The following is a 22,498-nucleotide window of genomic DNA, read 5'->3' on the forward strand; positions in this document are numbered from 1 at the left end:
AACAAAGAGCTGTAGGGAACAGAGCCTCTACTCTTAAAGAACTTGTGCACAGACTCACTTGCCTCAGGACCAAGCACAAAAGCAGCAGTATGAAGAGCACCTGGACCTACATGAAGGAGATTCATTTGCTAATCTTAAAGCATCTGTCAGAGGAGGAGGAGCTTATTCAAACTGTCTCCAGGATAGAGGTGCTGGTGGGTGTCATTTTTGCTTTCTCCCTCTACCTTTCTAGTGCTCGTGGGCACATCCTGGCCCTGTACCATCCCTGCAGCCCCACCAGAACCAGCGGGAATTCACAGCCTACACAGGGAATGCCCCTTGAACACCTGGCTCTCATGGCCAGGGGGAGTTATGTTTCTGGGCCCCACAGGTCTAAAATAATAGAAGAGAAAGTTATTGGCAGGCTACTACAAATTTCCTATTTATTTACCCTGGAGCTTCTACTGAGAGGCACACTTTAGGATTACCACACATCTAGAAGCTATCAACGTACTATCAGTGAACACAGTCCAGGGGATATCATCTTTGCACTCTCCCTCAGCCTTGCTGCAGTTTGCTGGTACCTCCCTGAAAGGAGTTCATACACTTGTATGGAGCCACACTTTTTGCCACCATCATCAAAGGTACATCTCCAAATTGACTGGTCTGAAGACCATCACTCTTTCTAATTGCTGTCCTGCAAAACTATTTATTTACATACCTTTAAAGCTGCTGCCTGAGGGTCTAGCTTCCAACCAGCCTGAAACTAGGGGCTGATAGATCCCTCCCTCTGGAACATTCAGAGAATGTGGCACTATCTCAACAGCTAGGTATCAATAATACATCAGGCTACTTAGACAATTACAAAGGTTTAAGAGACAACCAAGAGGTAGAGCAGGGTTGTATGATAAGGTTCATCCACACAAGGTCATTCTTTCAAGAATGAGAGAGAGAGCTGTTTTACCTAATGTATAGGATAGAAAGCCAACCAAAATGAGGAAACAAGAATATATTCCAAATGAAAGAACAAGATAAAGCTCCAGGAAAAAAATAACCTACAAGAAGTGGAGATGAGTAACTTCAAAAAGATAGAAAATATAAGAAAGTACCAAATATAAGTCATAGAACAATAACTAAACTGAAAAATACACTAGAGGGGTTCAACAGCAGACTAGAATCAGTGATCTGGACCCAGGGCAGTGGAACTCCCCCAAACAAATCAGCAAAAAGAAAAAAATAATTTTAAAAAGTAAAGATAACTTAAAGGACCTGTGGACAATATCAGGCAGAATAACATCCATATTAAAAAGGACAGAAAACTTATTTGAAACTTATTTGAAAAAATAAGAGCTGAAAACGTCCCTAACCTGGGAAAGAAAACAGGTATCCAGACCCAGGAAGCCCAGAGACTTCCAAACAAGATGAACCTAAAGAGACACATACCAAGAAATATAATAAAATAACAAAATTTGGAAAGTCTGAAAAGCAGCAACAGAAAAACAATTTGTTACAAATTGTCTATCAGCAGATTTCTCAGCAAAAACTTTGTAGGCCAGAGGAAAATGGCATGACACATTCAAAGTGCTGGGGAAAAACAAACAAACCTCCAACCAAGAATACTTTACCTAGCAAGGTTACCACTCAAATTTGAAGTAGGGATAAAGAGCTTTCCAGACAAACAAAAGCTAAAGGAACTCAACACCACTAACCTGGTCCTACAAGAAATGTTAAAGAGATTTCTCTATGCTGAAAAGAAAGGGTAATAATTATTAAGAAAATGTATGAGAATCTCATTGGTAAATAAACTGTAAAGGTAGTAGATTAAACACTTATAAAGCTAGTTTGAAGGTTAAAATGCAACAGTAGTAAAAATAACTATAACTACAATAATTAGTTAAGGGATATACAAAATAAAAAGATTTAAAATTGACATCAAAAGCATAAAACATGGGGGCACCAGGGTGGCTCAGTTGGTTAAGTGTCTGACTCTTGATTTTGGCTCAGGTCATAATCTCAGGATCATGAGATCAAGCCCTGCATCAGGCTCCATGTGCACTGAGTGTGGACCCTGCTTATGATTCTCTCTTTCTCTCTGCCCCTCCCCACATGCATTCTCTCTCTCACTAAAAAAATAAAAATAAAAATAAAAAATAAAACATGTTTTTATGGGAGGCAGGTAAAAATTTAGTTTTAAAATGCATTCAAACTTAAGTTGCTATCAACTTAAAATACACTATTACACATATAAGCTGTTATATGTAAGCCTCATCGTAACCAGAATAGATTCACAAAAGAATATGAGAAAGGAATCGAAATATACAGCAATATAAACCCATCAAACCAATAAGGAAGAAAGCAAGAGAAGACCAAAACAGAGAGGAACTACAAAATAGCCAGAAAACAATTAAACAAAATGACAACAATTACATTAAGTATATATAATTACTTTAAATGTAAATGAACTAAATTCTCCAATCAAGAAATACAAAGTGGCTAAATAATTGAAAAAAAAAGAAAAAAGAACTAGGCCCATCTATATGCTGCCTACAAGAGACTCATATCATATGCAAGAACACACACAGACTGGAAGTGAAGAAATGGAAAAAGATATTTCATGAAAAAGGAAACCAAAAGAAAGTGTGGTAGCTATTCTTATAGCAGACAAAATAGGCTCTGAAACAAAGAATGTAATAAAAGACAAGGTTGGGCATTACATAATGACAAAGGGGTCAATCCAACAAGAAGATATAACATTTGTAAAGGGAGAAATTGACAGCAATACAATAATAGCAGGAGACATTAATAACCCAGTGACATCAAAGAACAGATTATCTAAAGAGGAAATCAGTAAGAAACACTGACCTTAAGAGACACATTAGATCAGATGGGCTATATATATATAAAGAACATTCCACCCCCAAACAGCAGAATACACATTCTTTTCAAGTGTACATGAAACAATCTCCAGGATATTTCATATGTTAGGCTACAAAACAAGTCTCAATATATTCAAGAAAATGGAAATCACATCAAACATCTTTTCCAACCAAAATGGTGTGAAACGAGATGTCAATTACAAGAAGAAAACCAGAAAAATCACAAATATATGGAGATTAAACAACATACTACTGAACGACCAGTGGCTCAATGAAGAAATTAAAAAAAAGAAAAAGAAAAAACCTTGAGACAAATGAAAATACAACACACTAAAATCTATAGGATGTAGCAAAATAGGTCTAAAGTTTATAGTGATATAAACCTACCACATGAAACATGAAAAATACCACATACACTAACTTTTCACCTTAAAAAAACCTAAAAAAAGAAAAAAAATGAAGTCCCAATTTAGTAGAAGGGAGGAAATAATAAACATCAGAACACATATAAATGAAATTGGGGCTAAAAAGGCAATAGAAAAGATCAGTGAAACTAAGAGTTGGTTCTTTAAAAATAGAAACAAAATTGACAAACCTTTAGCTAGACTTACAAGGAAAAAGAAAGAGTTCTGAAATAAAAAAAAAATCGAAAATAAAAGAAGATACAACCCACACCAAAAGAATACACAAATGATCATAACACATTACTAAAAACAATTTTATGCCAACCAATTCAACAACTTAGAAGAAATGGATACATTCCTATAAATTTACAATTTTCTAACCGAATCATGAAGAAATAGAAAATCTAAATAGACTGATTACTAGTAAGGAGACTGAATCAGTAATCAAAAAACTCCGAAGAAACAAAAGTCCAAGACCAGATGGTTGCTCATGTGAATTCTACCAAATATTCAGAGGATTTAATATCAATCCTCCTTGAACTCTCCAAATATCTGAAAAGGAGGGAATGCTCCCAAACTCATTTTATGAGGTCAACATAATCCTGATACCAAAACCAAGCAAAAACAACACAAAAAAGAAAATTACAAGCCAATATCCCTGAAACAGAGATGTAAAAATCCTCAACAAAGTATAAGCAAATCAAATTCAACAGTACATTAAGAGAATGATTCACCATAATTAAGTGGGATTTATTCTAGGGATGCAAGGATGGTTTAACATCTGCAAATCAATCAATGTGATATACCACATTGACAAAATGAAAGATAAAAATTATATGATCATTTCAATAGATGCAGAAAAAGCATTTGAAAAATTTGGCATCAATTTATGGTAAAAACCCTCAACAAAGTGGGTACAGACAAAATGTACCTCAATATAATGAAGGCCATATATGACAAGTCCACAGCTAATATCATACTCAACAGTACAAAGCTGAAAGCTTTTCTTCTAAGATCAGGACTAAGACAAGTATGCCCACTCTCACCACTTTCATTCAAAATAGTACTGAAAGTCCAAGCCAGAACAAGTAGGCAGGAAAAAGAAATAAGAGACATCCAAGTTGGAAAGGAAGAAGTAAACTATCACTATTTGTTGATGACATGATTTTCTATAGAGAGAGGAAACCCTAAAGATGCCACTAAAAAAAACTTGTTAGAACTGATAAATTCAGCAAAGTTGCAGGATACAAACTCAAAATACAAAAATCTGTTGTGTTTCCATACTAACAGTGAACTATCAGAAAGAGAAATCAAGAAACCAATCCCATTTATAATTGCATCAAAAGAATAAAATACCTAGGAAAAAATTTAACCAAGGAGATAAAGACCTATACATTAAAAACTATAAGACACTGATGAAAGAAACTGAAGACACTATAAATGGAAAGATAATCCGGTCTTGTGGATTAAAAGACCACATTGAAATATCCATTTTACCCATTTTATCTACAGATTCAATATAATACAGATTCAATGTTCTAATGTCATTTTTCACAGAATTAGAACAAATAATTCTAAAATTTGTATGGAACACAAAAGATCCCACACAGTAAAAGGAATCTTGAGAAAGAACAACAAAGCTAAAGGCATCATGGTCCTGATTTCAAACTATATTACCAAGATATAGTAATCAAAACAGTATGCTACTGGCACAAAAATAGACACAAAAATCCGGAACAGAAAGCCCACACATACATGGTCAATTAATTTATGACAAAGGAGGCAAGAATATGGATAAAGGACATTCTCTTTAATACACGGTGCTGGGAAAACTAGACAGTCATATGAAAAAGAATGAAACTAGATCACTATCTTACACCACACACAAAAATTAACTCAAAATCAGCTAAAGCAGAAACTATAAAACTCCTAAAAAAAAACAAAACAAAACATATGCAGTAAGCTCCTTGACATTGGTCTTGGAGATAATTTTTGGATCTGACTTCAGAGTCAATGGCACCAAAAGCAAAGAAAAAGAAAGAAAGAAAGAAAGAAAGAAAGAAAGAAAGAGAATGAGACTACATCAAACTAAAAAGTACAGTGAAAAAAACCATCAACAAAATTAAAAGGTAATATACTAAATAGAAAATATTTGCAAATCATGTATCCAACAAGGGTTTAATATCCAAAATACATAAAGAACTCATACAACTCAATAACAAAAAAAATTAACAATGATTTAAAAATGGGCTGAAGATCTGAATAGAGATCTTTCCAAAGACCACATACAGATTGCCAAAAGGCACATGAAAAGATGCTCAACATCACTAATCATTAGGGAAATGCAAATCAAAAGCACAATGAGTTACCAACCTCATAACTGTCATAATGGTTATTGCAAAAAGGACAAGATATAACAAGTCTAGACAAGGATGTGGAGAAAAGGATGTGTACCCTTGTGCACTATTGCTAGAAATATAAACTGGTGCAGCCACTATGGAAAACAGTTTGGAGTTTCCTCAAAAAATCAAAACTAGAACTGCCATGTGATCCATCTTTGGTTATTTATCTGAAGAACAAAAGAACACTAATTTGAAAAGATATATGCACCCCTATGTCCACTGTGGCACGATTTACAATAGCCAAGTTATGGAAACAACCTAAGTGTCCTTTAATGGATGAATGGATAAAGAGGTGGTGTGCGCGCGCGCACACACACACACACACACGGAATGCTACTCAGCCATAAAAAAGAACAAAATCTCTCCATCTGTGACAACATAAATGGACACTGAGGGCACTTATGCGAAGTGAAATAAGTCAGAGCAAGACACACAACATATGATTTGACTTACATGTGGAATCTAAAAAACAAAGCAAACAGATGAAACAAAACAAAACAAAACTCAGATATAGAGAACAGATTAGATTAATGGTTGTTGGAAGGGAAAAGGTGGGGGGATGGGTGAAATGAGTGAAGGGATCAAGAGGTACAAGCTTCCACTTACAACATAAATAAGTCAAGGGCATATAATGTACAGCATGATGACTGCAGTCAATAATATTGTATTGCAAATTTGAAAGATACTAAGAAAGTAAATCTTAAAAGTTCCCATCACACACACACACACACACACAAAATCTGTAACTTTGTATAGCTGGTAATGACAGATGTTAACTAGAGTTACTATAATAATATTTCACAATGTACACAAATGTCAAATCATTATGCTGTACACCTGAAATTAATATACTGTATGTAAATAATACTTCAACAAAACAAAAACGAAACAGAAAATAGCAGGTGTTGGGGAGGAGGTAGGGAAACTGGAACCCTGTGCACTGCTGCTGGAAATGTAAAATGGTGACACCAAGTGAAAAATATTATGGCAGTCCTTCAAAAAATTAAACATAGAATTACCATGTTATTCAGCAATTCCACTTCTGGGTATATACTCAAAAGAACTGAATACAGCAACTCAAACAGATATTTGTACACCCAGGTTCCTAACAGCACTGTCCATAGCAGCTAAAAGGTAGAAGCAGCCCAACTGTTCATCAATAGATGAAAACCACAACAAAATGTGGTGTGTACATATAATGAAATTTTATTCAACCTTAAAAAAGAAAGAAATTCTGACACATGCTACAACATGGATGAACCCTGAAAACATGCTAAGGGAAGTAAGCCAGTCACAGAACAAGTATTATATGATTCTACTTACATGCGGTACACAGTCAAATTCACACAGGCAGAAAATAGAATGATTACTGCCAGGGACTCAGAGGAGGAGAAAGAAAGTTGTTCAGTGGGGCACAGAGTTTCAATTTGGGAAGACAGAAAAGTTCTAGAGATGATGATGCTGATGGTTGCACAGAACAATGTGAATGTGCTTAATGACATAGAATTGTACGCTTCAAGACAGTTAAGATGGTAAACTTTATGTTATGTGTAGTTTACAACATTAGAAAAAATTGGGGAAAAAACACAGCTTACCAGTTCCTTAGCCAAGTAATCTGCCAGAGTATTTAGAAGCTTGTAATATACTTCAAACCATGGCAGGTAACTGTAAAAAACAAAAAACAAAACAAAACACAAAACAAAACAAAAACCTTTAAAATGTATATGTATATATTATTTAGAATCAATAAAATAGATGACAAACATTAAATTTGTATTATTTCAAACAGCTTAATTAGGGATGGCAGAAAACAACTATACCCATATTCTCCTTACTGTTAGAGTGAAATTTTACATAGTATCTATTACTAGTTTTCACAACATAATAATGATCCAAATTCTACTATAAAAGTTATTCATTACACACTTCTATTTTATGTCTGCAGTGAAATTATTTAATCCTATATCATGGTATGCATGGTATGAGTGTACAAAATCACTCATAGAATAAAAGTTAACCACTGTAATAAAATATAATACAAAATAAAAACTAATTTTAAAAAGATTTCAAAATAAGGACACGATCATTTTTTATTAATGATTACTAAAGTGAGTATATAATACAATAGAATTATGTGCCTAATTAATCAATTATTTTGAAACTGATGTTCAAGTAGGATGGTAAATTTCAAAGTAAACAATATAATTAACAGCCTATTTTAAAAATTATAAAAAAACTTTAAGATATCAAAAATATATATAACTGAAAATTCATTTGATTCATTTTACTAGATACAAATAGTTTTTATGAAAGCAAAATACTACATCTAAAATCCAATTATACACAAAAAATCTGTACTCCTTAGTAACAAATTAAGATATTAGTATATTTAAAATCTATCCAAAGGTTTAATTGTTTATTAAAATGTATGCTTTTCACATAGAAATATAGTAAACCACAAAAACACCAGTGTAGTTATCAACAAATACTCATTTTTTTCAAAGAATTACTGCAACAGTTTATTTTCTAAGAGAAAACAGTGTGATGCTTTTACTACATAACTGTATTCTAACAAGAGTACATGTATACAACAGATTTAAAATTTAAAAATCAATGAATGGAGCTTAGAAAAACAACATTCTATCTGCATTTTTTCACACAATGTCTAATTTATTAATGGCTATGAAAGATGCTTTTTGATTCAAAAGTAACCTAAAGTCACAACAGAAGAACAGTTCGGTAAAGTACAGTATCTTTATTCAGCAAAACTGTTACAGAGTTATTTAAAATAATAATTACAAATACTAAGTAATGATATAAAAGATGCCTATGATATTTTTAAAAATCTACCAAATTCTCGTTAAATCTCGCATATTGAAGACACGCATTTATCTCTGTGCCCTTTGGAAATGGCACTAAAATGACAGTAAATGAATAAAAAGGGTATAAATTAACATGGACAAGAGAAATGGAGAAAAAAGCAATAGAGAGCAACATAGGTGAACGGTTTTGTAAAGATGAAAAGGAAACAAAGAATGATAACTGACTTAGCAAAAGACAGAACACCAAAACCTAGGTGCCAATAGAAGGGAAAATGACCAGTAGCCAGTATATTTGCACCCTCCCTAACCCCCAAGGATCCTGAAACACTGATCTCAGAATCTCTCAAAGAAAAAAAACAAAAAAAACAAAAACAAAAACTCTCAGAGGTCCTATTTTCTTAGAATGAAATCCACCACTGCACATAAAAAGTTTCTAATTCAGTTTAGTGTCTCTATCTTAAATATAATTGAAGAGTCCAACCACCAGATATTTGAGGAAATATATACATGAATACAAACATAAAAGGAACTCCAAGTAAACACAGACAATACAAGCAACAGATGAGAACTCTACAAAGTTATCATTAATATTCTTAGGAGCTGAATAAAAAACAGGATGGTACTACACAAAATGAAATCTGAAAAAAAAGAGGTGAAAAAATTTTAGACAAGAAAGAACTTTTAGACATTCAAAATTTAAAAGTTGAAAAAATTAAAATTGATAAAGAGATTAGAAACTAAATCAAGAATATCTCCTAGCAAATAGAATAAAGAGATAAACCAATGGATAATAGGAGAATAAATATTAAAATATCACAGCATCAATCTCAACAATCATGTAGCTGACTAACAGTAGTAGTTCCAAAAAGAAAAGAGGGAAAACAGGAATGAAAATTTCTTTCTAAAAGTTACTGGAAAAATTCCCAGAACTTTAGATATGAGTGTCCACATTGAGAGTGCCACTGGGTGAACTGTAAAATAAATGAATATCACAGTGAAATTCCAGAATAGGGGACAGAAAAACACCTAAGAATTTCCAAAGACACAAAACAGGTAACATATAAAGGAATTAAGTTCAAAATGCCACTGAATCTCTCAACAGCAACCCCAGAAAGTGAGAAGATTATGCTTTCAAAATGCAGAGGTTAAATCCTATTGCAACCTGTAATTCCTTGCCCAGAGAAACTACCAATCAAGTGTGGGGCTAGATTAATAACATTTTCAGTCATGCTAGGACTCAAAAATTTACCACTTCTGTCCTGTTTTGGGGAAGCTACTAAAGGATGGCTTTGACAAAATGTGAGAGTGGAAAAAAAAGGAGGAACACTAAGATATAGGAGACAAATCTAATCCCATGGAAGAACAGTTAAATCTAAGAATAAATTGTACAAAGGTCTGAAGAGTAACCAGTCTACAGCCTTTGGGAAACCTGAAAATCAGAAGTTAGCATTGGTATTCTCAACTTTCATATTTAATGATTCAACTCTTTAGTGCTTAGACAGCCATTCTACTATACCGCTCACAAAAAAAAAAAAAAAGATTACTATTTTTTAATTTTCAACTCAATACCATGCAAATTACCACATCTTATTTTCTACACTCATTATAACTCCATGAAATAATTTTCATGGAGAATGTCCTACTAAGACACACTACAGTTCCTTGGACAGAGTGCCATTTCTTTCATTTGCAAGCTTTTGATATTCATATTTCAACTTTTAATGGACTGAAGAAAGTGTCATTTCAGGAAAATTTCAGTATGTCATGTAGTTCAAATCTGTATGTTCACATAAGATGAGACTTAATCTATTCAAGGGGCATGCTGGTCTGTTTCTGTCTTGCTCTCAAGAATTTCTAAATAAGGGAAATTTATTGATTTTAGATGGTTGCGTGTCTACCTGTTAATCCTTATATTGTCATTTCCGCCTTACTAAAATAATGTGGAGCCTTTTTAATCTTGATTCTTCTTCCTTGGACCACTATAAAAATAAAAATTATAACAAACATCTCATAATTATCTCGTAAGTTATTACAAAGTGAGATGGTCTTTTTCTACATAAAATACCTTAACACTCTTCTTGCCTTGCATGTTTTTCTTTTTTAAGGCTTTTATTTTAATTCCAGTTAGTTAACATACAGTGTTATGCTAGCTTCCGGTGTACAGTACAGTGAGTCAAATGTTCCATACATCACCCAGTGCTCATCACAACAAACGCACTCCTTAATCCCCATCACCAATCTAATCCAACCCCCAACCACTCTCCCCTCCGGTAACATCAGATTGTTCTCTGTACTTAAGAGCCTGCTTCTTGCTTTGTCTTTCTCTCCGCCCCCCCTTATTTTTTCCCTTTACTGTTTGTTTTGTTTCTTACATTTCACATATGAGTGAAATCATATGATATTTGTCTTTGGCTTATTTCACTTAGCATTATATACTCTCTAGCTCCATTAATGTCGTTGCAAATGGCAACAGTTCATATTTTTTATAGCTGAATAATATTCCATTACACACACACACACACACACACACAAACATACCACGTCTTTATCCATTTGTCTATCGACGGACATGGGCTGCTTCCCTACCCTAGCTATTGTAAATAATGCCGCTATAAACACAGAGGTGTGTGTATCCCTTTGAATTAGTGTTCTTGTATTCTTTGGATAAATACCCAGTAGTGTGGCTGCTGGATCATAGAGTAGTTCTATTTTTAACTTTTTGAGGAATCTTCATACTGTTTTCCACAGTGCTGCACCAGTTTACATTCCCACAAACAGCACATATATTCCAGTGTTCTGGTTTTCTCATCCTTACGTTATTAAGTTTTCATTAGTTATCTTCCCCTTTCAATTTTCTTCCAAATTGTGAAGATTAACTGAAACAATTTTTCATAAAAGCTAACTTATATAGATAACTGTTTTTGAAAATAAAACAAATTGAAATAGTTCATTAATATTTAGGTTACTTCTCAAAATTTAATAGTTCTTATTTGTGTGAGGTATTTTGTGATCTGTATAATTACCACTATTTTTTATAATCTCCAAGAATACCAACTCTGGCTGAATTTCATGCTGGTACCAAGCTATGCTTGCTCTAGATACAAGATATGCTAGATTTTGTTCTCACATTCATTCTCTTAATCATCAAATTCAACACTCAACTCTATTATGTTTATAGCACTGTTAGACACTGTGATGTTTTATAACTACCTCTAATATGATTTCATCTATAAATCAGACTAACATTATTTTTTAAAAAACTATGGCAACAAAGTTTACACTTGGCATATTTCTCACATTCATCTCTAAGGCTCCGCGATGCTCTGTTATTTCTATTTGGGCAATATGACTCACTGGTCAGTTCTATGTCCACCTAGGGAGTACACAGCAGAATCTAAGAACGAGATTCTATATGTTAAAATAATTGGAAGAACAGGGAATAAAGCTTCTTGAGCACTAAATATATGTATTAAAACATACTAGGTACTTTGTATGTGTTATCTCATTTAATTATTAAAATAATGCCATAATGTATAATTAACTAAACTAAAGTAAAAAAACGTATCCAGGGTCACAAAGCTACCAAATGGCAAGCCTGGGATTAGAACTCTGATCAATTTGATTGAGCAATATTTGCCCAGGGGTCCACTGTTGATAGCCTATCACCCAATGCAGGCATGCAGTTCTATAATATCTAGAATAGTCTTTGAATAAACATGCAATGACCGACATTTTCAGGCTGCTAAATAAACTATGACAAAATGTATTCTGGTTTAATCTTAAATCAGTCTACTTATAATTTCTATCCACTGAAGCAAATTCTATCTTCCAAAATTTGTTTATCTAACTAATGTTCAGAGCATTATATTTATGCCTTTTAAATTATATCTTGTTCATATTGGCAAATTTTTCAGCAGATAAAGATCTGTTTAATTCTTTCACCTAATGTATTAGTAATTCCTTCCAATTGTAGATTTTAGTACTACTTCTATGTTCATCACTGTGGATAAAAATTTTAAAAAGGACATGGTCTGCAATATGGTACAAGATCCCTCCCAAAATAACATGTCTATTTACCAACAATCTAAGTATGGTACTTTAACCACTAAGAGGACTCATAACTTCATTATCTATTGTCTAGCCAATATTTTTCTCTATATATAATTTGTTCCTGAGAGAAAGTGGAACAAACTCAAATTTCCACAGCACTGCCTGATACACCAGAGTCACCATAAAGAACTGAGTTTAGTTACACACAACATGCACTTGGTGAACATGTACTGATTCTTGGTGATAACAGCTCCTTCTTAAGACTACATATCATTCACATTTTTTAATAAAAACATCAAATATCAATGTGGAGCTATTCTGTAATCTAGTCATGCTCCTAGAAATGTCAGGGAAGCTGAGACATTTCTGTTGCTAAAAAACAACAGCATCTAGAGTAGAGGGTGCAAACTGGCTACTTGCAGACTGTCTCTAGCCCATGGGCATATTTTGTTTGGTCAACACCCCCTTGTTAATTGAATAAACTGCCAACTTCTAAATCTGAGATAATTCACTTAAAAATCTGGATTTCTTGCTCCTCTTAAAAATCAAAAGAACTGGCAATACTGGTCACACATTTTTCACTCTATAACAAGTACCTAGAGTTGAGTAATGGCTTCTGTCTTTGGATATGGCATGTCCTATTTGGATCACCACACTAATCCCAACTTCTAATTGTCAGACACTTAATCTATATATTTCATTTGAATCCCTTCCTGGTCCCTGTAAGTAACTGAATTCACAATCCTTGATATGGAGCAACTACTCAACAGGAAGTCCTGCTCATTCTTTTATATGACAAAGAAAATGGTTTGGAGTACACAAAGTTGTCAATAATTCAAATATTTTAACAAGATTCCATTGTAAACTTTAAAGACAAAATGTGTAGCAAAATTAACATATATATTTTAAATGTTACAGATTTATAAAACATTATAAATTACATAAGCTTACCTCGCTGGGTAAGAAATGTTATTCTCATGTTTTTATTTCTGTGGGTTTTTAGAAAATTTTCTAACAATATATGTTCAAAGCTATTTCTAACTAATACATAAGCCCTTAAACTGATTAATTATCAATAAGTTAAAATATTTTTTCACTAAATTTTATAGACCCAAAGACAATCAAAATTTGTTTTCTTACAACCAACCACAAAAATCCTAGAAAGGTAAAAAAAAATGTACTCAACATACTATAATGACTTAATTTATTTTACTTGGATCTTATAAAACTGAAAATGTTATTTCTTTAACAAAGAAGAACTATGACTCTTACAGTCTTGCAAATATATATGATGTAAAACATTAAGACCAACCGTTTTTTAAAAAGGCAAGAGACTCTTTAAAGTCTAATTATAAGACTATTTCCTTAATTTTTTGTAAAGACATAAGGCAAAACACAGAGTACATATAAAGTCATGAATCCATTTTGTGGCAGTAAGAAGACTTCCCCCACACTTGTGCTTCCACTATAGAGCTGATAAAACTTTTACATTCAAAAGTCAAAGGTTAAATAAAGGAAAGGAAATGTTTTTTGTCAAATAGTCAGGTAACCACTAACAGTCTAAGTGATCAGCAGGAACCTTAACTTATAGTAATCAAATAAAACTAAGGAAACTGCCTTTCCGTAGAAAAACGTCTAATGTCTAGGGGCTGTTTTTCTGTCTGGAAAATTGACACAAAATGTGTAAAATTGAAACATTCTGCTTCTAAGGGATTTGCCCAAAGGAAGAGTGTGAAAGCTTCAAGTTTGGTATGAGTTAAAGGGGGGAAGGAGCAGGAGGGGACTACAAAGGCCCTAAACATCAATCTGTCTTCCTTATTAGGGTATTTCATTTTGAACCCTTGGCAACAATTTTATAGTTCTAAAATTATGTTAATCAAATTAGGGAAAAAAGTTATTTCTTGCATTTTTGTTGGCCTGTGAAAGCAATTACAAATACAAACAATGGCAAGATTTAAATTAATAATATCTCAGAATATTTTTGAAATCTTGTTAAGCTAGGATAGACATGTCATGGAAAGAGCTAAAGCATACAACCATGGCTGAAAATGCAAAATTAAACATCAACCTTTGTACCTGATTTTACCTTGTATTAAAATTTTTAACCATTCCTAAATGTATCTCATTTTCATTATGACTATCTTTAAGGACCTGAAATAAACTGTTCAATATCAACAAAACTCAAGAGACATTTATATTTTTCATTTTAAACTTAGATCATTAAAATACAAACATTAGAAGGTAATATAAATGAAAAGATTTTTTTTGTTGTTGTTAAGATACATTCAATCACAAGAGAAAAAAGTAAAGTCTTTAGCAGGATATTATAAAGACAACAAGAGAAATATTGATTTCTATCTAAGAAACCTAAATCATTTAATGAGAATGGTCCCTAAATAATCAATCTGGTTTTATCTCACAATAGAATATCTAAGAATATTGTGTTTCAATAAAAATGCACTAATTTTGCACAAGAGACAACTTGATGAACAAGGTATTAAGATTTTTCATATTCAAAAGTCATAATATATTCCAGGTATAGATATAAGTAACTAATTTTAAAAATCATAGTCACAAAGGAAATCATTTTTGAGCTGAATCTCAACTTCCAAGGAAAGAGAAAAGTGAAATGACCAACTGCCAGATTGAGCATGTGCAAAAACTCGCAGCACTTACAGGGGATACTATGAAAGCCATGGCAGTTTTTCCAATTTATAACTGCTTTACACGCATTCATTCATTCAGAAATTGTGACTAAAGACTACAATTAAGTATTTAGTTTCCTATCCAATAGAAAGATTTGTAAATGCATCTCCACAAGTCTTATAGAAATGGCAAGAGTAAAATATCAAAATTTAAGTAAATGTTATGTGTTATAAATACAAGTCCTTTATTTTCTTTTTAAAACTTCTCTAAATCATCTAGATTTTCCTGAGTAAAACATATTAATTTTGTTATCAGAAAAACATGGTTACAGGCATATATTTCTGTGTCTTGCTTATGCAAGTATTTAGTCATTTTTCTAAAATTTTAGCCCTAATAAAGGCTAACCTCAAGAAGCCTTAGAATTAAGGCTGAATCTAAGAAGACCAGGACGCCCTCACAAAACTGATGCAAACATTACTCCAAAGCTATGGACAGCCACCAGTTAATACTCAGAATACCAGCGTAGGTGATTCTCTCATATAACCCCCCAAAAGCAGCAGAGTCCGTAATTAACACACACACACACACACACACACACACACACACACACACCTGTAGCCTTCAAATGAAGAGACCTGATTGTCCTAACCAATTCTGAATAGTTCAGTAGATAATTCTACTTTCCTTCCCTACTCACCTCAGAAAATTACTAGTTAAATTTTATGTCTTGGTTTTATATGGACACTAAAAAAATTTCTTCTACTACATCTTAAGGATGCGATGAAAGTAAGTGAGCAGTGTTGAAGAAAAACAAATAATAGGAAATAAATTGTAGATGTAGTAGCATTTCTCCTACTATCTCAAAAAGCATTTCCAATACGTTAAACATTTTGTGTTGAAATTACAAAAAAACACTAATCTCAGGCTCCAAGACGGTAGCAGGAAAGTCATTTCACAAGCAATAATTTTTTCTCTTCCAAAGGTCACTCTTTCACACACTGAATCCAAATTTCAAGGGTACAGAATGAAACGACCCTTTCCATTCTTAATTCTGCTATACCACAATGATCAACTGACCACCTTTGAAGTGCCTGTAACAAAACACACTAGTAAAATAATCTATCCTGCAAACAGACCACATATTTTACCTGACAAAAGATGATCTAGTTAAATTCCCAAAGAGTTTTAATATGCTATTTATAGTTCTAACATCTGAGAATTTTAGAACAGGGAAAAACTGATTAAAATGACTCATTCATTGCAAAAAATGGATAAATTTTGAAGTGTTTAAAGTAAAAAAAATTGGAGACCTATGCTTCTAGTCTTTTTTATAAGTATATACACTCATACATTAATATATAAATCTTTCTTACTGTTAGCTACTTTTTAAAATGGATACATTTACAAACATATATAAATTGTTCTTTACAATATAAGAACATGCCATAAGTATTATTTTAACACTTCTCATCATTTCACAATTTTTCATAAACATTTCTCTGAGTTAGAGTCTGCATTAGAATATAGTTTTCCCCAATAAATAATATTCCATTCTGTTTGCCATTCATTCATTAATATATTTACTCAATAAATATCTACTAAGAATTCATTATGTGCCAGGCACTTTATAGGCACTGGGAATATAATCCAACAGTGAAAAAAACAGAGACCATTCTCTGGCAGGGGGAGGAGGAAATGCTAGGGGAGACTGGGGAATGTACCCAAAATTCCTATTGAAGGACATTTACATCCCATTATTTTGCTATTATAAACCATACTATAATGAATAACTATTTACACTTTACTGATCACTACTGGGAATAATCCTGATGTTTAAAATTCTAGAACTATAAATAATTGAGTCAAGGAGCATGAGATTTTATAAAACTGATTGATATTATTAAATTTCTCTTCTAAAAGGTTATGTCATTTTATAGTCTCCCACACAGTACATGACATGTCGGTTTCCCCATAGGCTTTTTTTTTTTTAATTTCATTTCTTTCAATCTTAACATGTTCATTTCTTTCACCTTTACTAAGGCTGAGCATCATTCATAGGTATATATGCTATTTAAATTTCCTCTGTGAATATATTACTCAGATATCTTCCTTATTCTTCTATTGGGTTCTGTGTCATTAACTTGTAGCTACTTATTATGTACCATAGCTATTAACTCTCTGTTACAGTGGGTTGTAAATATATTCCTACCAGGTTATTATTGGTATTTCTAATTTCCTTATTATATTTGTCATCAAACAAAATTTTTCATCATCATACAGGCAAAGATGCCAATCTTTTTGGCCTCAAGATTCAATGGTAGGTATATAAAGGCACTTATGACTACCGTAATCTTTATTTTTATTTTATTTTTTTGGGAGGGGGAAGGACAGAGAGAGAGAGAGGGAGAGAGAGAGAGAGAATCCCAAGCAGCCTCCATGCCTGGGTGGAGTCTCATGCAGGGCTCAATCTCACAACCCTGAGATTATGACCGGACCCGAAACCAAGAGCGGGATACTCAACTGCTGAGCCATCCAGGCTCCCCTACAGTAATTTTTTAAAACCAACAATATTTTCTTTCAGTACATTTAAAGTTTTATCCTTTCTTTCAACAATTATAAAGTTAAATCTAAAGTGGGGGAGACCTGGTCTAATTCATAGACAAACCTGGACCCAAAACACCATTATTTCCCTTACGACAGCACTTAAGAGATTTGTTAAAATTATTTTCACAGATGTGCATTAATTACAGCTTAAAATAGGTATTTTCTTATCTATAACAGCTTTCTGAATAAGTTATTGAATTCCATTACATTTTAATTCTCTTTCACTATTAAAACTAAATAGTTCTCTAATTTTACTGGCTATTTTCTAAATTGGCTATTCTCAATGCAATACATTGCCTTTCAGGACAAATATTAGGTTATACCATTAAAATCATGAGATGGCAATCTTTTAAAAATTTCCTAGTAAAAAATAAGCTGGAGAATAGAATTTTCTCAATTTAAGACTCTCCTCTGTTTTTTTCATAGAAGCTTTATTACCTATTTCTATCAGAAAGCACTGTCACATGACAAAAATAAACAAATACAAAAGGAATCTTTTTTTAAAAAAGATAAAATAACCAATAATGCATATTGTGAAAGGTTTTCCCTATTGGCATGTATGATTTTACTTTTTTATTACATAAATGTATGTAATTTTCTGCAGGTAAAACTGTTCCTAATTCAAGAGTACTATGACATTCTGCTGTTCTTCCACATACATAAGTCTGATAACAATAACTTGATTACTGTAACTGTTTTAGAATCTGTTTCCTACAAATTAATGACCCCTGGTTTGGAGATATGAACACTATACCAGTCTTTCAGGAATTTAACAAATAGCTACAGTTCACTCTTTGTGTAAATATTTTTAAATAATATAGGCTTTCCTAAATTTAAACAGAAGTTTCTAAGAATGTTTATTCTATAAGCACATGTATAGGGATATTCTGAACATTTAGTAACTATTTGTTAATTATTTTAAGATTTTATTTATTTATTTACTTATTTACTTACTTACTTGAGAGAGAGAGAGAGAGTATGCATGGCAGGGGCAGAGGAGGAGGGAATGGGAGAAAGTCTCAAGCAGACTCCCCACTGGGTGCAGAACCCAACGCAGGGCTCCATCTCACAACCTGTGAGATCACAACCTTAGCCAAAACCAAGAGTTGGACACTTAACTGACTGAGCCACCCAGGCGCCTATCTGCTAATTATTAATAGGTTCAGTGTATTCAAAATATTTTAAAAGTTCAAAACAAAGACAAAGGTTCATCTTCTTTAATTATGGCTATTAGGAAATCATTTTGGAGGCAGTGGGGTAAAGTTATAAAATGCAGGTTCAAATATTACAGAAAACTGATGTCTCTAACTTATTCTCAATTGGATCAGCAAAAACAACAATAAGAGAAAAAGAAAGACAAATAATTTGCATGTATGTGTGTGTGCACTTGTAGGGAGAGAAAGGAGAGAGAGAGAAGCATGTCAACAATTATGAATCTAGGTGATGTATACAGAAGAGTTTACTGTAGTATTCTTGAAACTTTTCTGTAAACTTGACCTTTTTAATGAAAAGATGTAAAAATTCATAGAGAAAAATTACAAAGCACCTACAGCTTTGGTCTTTCTATTAGGACAAACCTGCCTTGGGCAGAGCAGATAAGTCTACTCCCCTTTAAACTGCAGCTTTTGAACCTTCAGCATTAAACACAATGATAAAAGGAGCCATCCTTACCCATTTTCCACGTGTCACCCCCACTCTCACTGCACAATCAACTGGCTTCAAATTATAAGAATCAACCTATAGTTTGATACTCTTCCAGATAAAACATAAGTTTTAAATACAATTATTATCTAAATGAAAGAGTTGTTACCTAAAGAAAGAAGGGAGGAACATCCACATTCTATTACTTATGCTTATAAAGCAGTTAAGCATTTACTTTTAAGTAAAGATTGCAGAAAATTCTCCAACTCTTAACAAATGTTCTGGGTAAATATATAACCTAAACCTCAAAGAATGGTATGAACATAGCTTAACAGCAAATGAATATCAATTTTATACCAAAGTGTTCTTTATAACATCTTAATTATTAAATGTTATTTCCTTTCCTACAAGCATTTCTACAGAATCTAGCTTGACCAATATCCATATTACAATCACAGTACAGAATCCTATTTTTATGGAATACATCTGGATTTCTGATTCATCAAGATATAATAAAGGAAAGCTAACTTTTAGAATCCTTCCTTATAAACAACCAGCATCTCAAATCCTAGGTCTACAAAAAAGAGACACATTCTTAACTACCTATTGAGTCAAGGCAAATGATATAAGCGACTGAAGTGGGAAAGGTAGGACTTGTGGCAAAGTAGTAATGTCATGACACAACTAAACACCCACTGCTTAGTTCCAGCATACCATTGCTACTGGGAAGTGCAAGACGAGAATTAGCAAATATTCCCATTTACCAAAAGAAATTAAAAACTTGAACTTTACAAAAATTTCACTAAAATTTATAAAGTTAGAGACATCTTCAAAAATTTTTTAAACACCATATGGCCAAAAAAGCCTATCTCTTTAAACATTTTTGCCCAGAATCACCAGTTTACAACCTTTGCCTTAAAGCAGTAATTCACTTTCAAAGATCCAGGTTCTGGTCAGTGATAGAAAGGAGCATGTATTAATTTAATTGATCTTTTTGCATTCTGTTTAATAGGTGAAATATAAACTATTTAAACTCATATCTTAATATTTAATTTTTCAAAAATAAACCCACAAAAACTAATCTTAAAAGAGCCAATTCTTTCAAGAAAAAACTCACTGTTACTGCTCAATCTTTAAATCTAATTGATGCTCTCTATAGAAAATGAAGTTATTTTTCAATTTACTTGTATCTAGAGAAAACAAGAAAAAATATTATATGCATATTTTTAAACATCCTAAGCATAACAAAGTGCAGAAGAAAGGCACAATTAATGTATTAATGCATCCAATTTTTTTTTTTTACTACAGATACTTACCTAAGGATGCACAAGCAAATTCTGCCTCCTGATGTGAGTCTGCAGAATCCGAATCTCTGTTTGCTTTCAATGTCTGTCAGTACAAACGTAAAATGCTGTCCGACTTGATTTTGAGATACTCTAAAATACAGCAATATTATAAAACTTTAATGTGTTTTTGTGTGAGAATTTTCTTTAAGAAAAACAAAGCAAGAATATATTTACATGCGTCATTGGTTTCTCCTTCTCAATCAATTGGTTCTCGAATCTAGAACTAGGTTCTAAAACTAAAATGAGTGTGAAATGCGTAAATTAATCATGAGCCAAACATCACATTAAGTTGTAACCCTTATAGGTCGAGCAACTGAGCATATACTAACTCCCCTTAGTAGGAAATCCTAAGGTGTTTCACTGTACGTTTACACAAGCCTAAACGTACTTCTAAAATATTTCATACATCTGAAAATACCATTACTGAGACTGTGGAAGTGAGAAGTAAGACATGATGTTGGATTCTGCTCAACTACAGCCTCTCTTGTCGTATGGAGACTGCTTAGACAGCAAATCAGGCTGCTTCAGCATCCAATGGCAGTCACCACCACCTCTGTTTGTTTGTTCTGTTGACCTTCTCACCCAGCAAAGTACCATAAAAATTACTACTGGCATTTTTTAGAATTCTCGTCTAGAGCTACCTATATACTGAGAACAAACGTCCAATCACAAAGAACACAATTTCTACAGAAAAGCTTACTACAAAAAATTTTAGCTAATTGTTGACCTAAGTATCATGCTATCATTGTATGCGTCACACTGCAGTGTAAGGAGCAATATAACCATTACACTGAATCTTCGTCACCATTTAAAATATATAAATACGTGTCTTGTTATTGGCTATCATCTTGCCATGAGACAACCATAACTGAACATCTGATTCCTGGTCCCAGGATAAAATATCCATGACACCTAAATTTTGGTTCTGAAATAGCCACACAATTATGTAAAAAGAAGTAAGTGTTTACTACCAGTGTGTCAATACTACAAATTGTTTTCAATTGTCAGGAAATACTGCATTTCAAACGCTGAACATTTCACAAATACACATCTAAGTGGACAGTTCTGCAAAATTTTTACAAACTTCAAAAACAACCTCTAGTGCCTGATGTGCCCTCTAGTGCCCAGTGTTCACAATATACTTTCAAAAGCTTTTCTTCCTGTATTTTATCTTCGCTAGTAATTTGTAAATTGCAACTTTAACAAGTACAACTGATTCTCCAGGAAGGAGGTAAAACAAAGGGTATCATTCATCATCAATACTTATTAGTATCAATTAGCCTCATTCAGAAGGCATTATCTTTAACATTGTAAAATTTCAGATTTTTACTAATCTTTAACAACATATTTTCTGAAAACAAATTTTCTCTTAAAACCCCTCATACCATACTCCTAAAAAAACTGATAATAGGGTGTGAAAATCACGTGAAAAACAATAAATGATCTGTTTTTATGCTCAAAGGCCTATATATTCTGTGAAATTCCAACTACACACAGGTAATACTCTATTCATTCAGTATTTGTTTAGTAAAATACAAACATAATGAGATTTTCAAAACTGCTGGGAGGATTTCCCTGCAGCCTTCCATAATATTGCACTATTTCTATACAGCTATTCTTGGGAGACAACTAGCCATGAGTTTTACAATATCACACAGATGGTCTTTTCAATTAGGGTGAAGTGAGATAGAAACCAGGATATATACATCTAATTTTAAAAGACACAAT

At 32.9% G+C, this 22,498-nt stretch overlaps 1 protein-coding gene across 2 annotated transcripts in view; it reads right to left on the reverse strand.

Annotated features, from left to right (window-relative positions):
- DENND1B (DENN domain containing 1B) overlaps positions 1 to 22,498 on the reverse strand; it is a 245,962-nt gene that overhangs the window by 127,786 nt on the left and 95,678 nt on the right. For both annotated transcript variants that reach the window (XM_034666981.1, XM_034666980.1), the window contains exons 5-6: positions 20,741 to 20,860; positions 7,257 to 7,326 (exon numbers count right to left, since the gene is read on the reverse strand). In XM_034666981.1, coding sequence (XP_034522872.1) covers positions 7,257 to 7,326; positions 20,741 to 20,860 — 190 coding nt within the window. The remainder of the gene's footprint in view (positions 1 to 7,256; positions 7,327 to 20,740; positions 20,861 to 22,498) is intronic.

This window comes from Ailuropoda melanoleuca, chromosome 8 (genome assembly GCF_002007445.2).
Source record: "Ailuropoda melanoleuca isolate Jingjing chromosome 8, ASM200744v2, whole genome shotgun sequence".
Taxonomy (NCBI): Eukaryota; Metazoa; Chordata; class Mammalia; order Carnivora; family Ursidae; genus Ailuropoda; species Ailuropoda melanoleuca.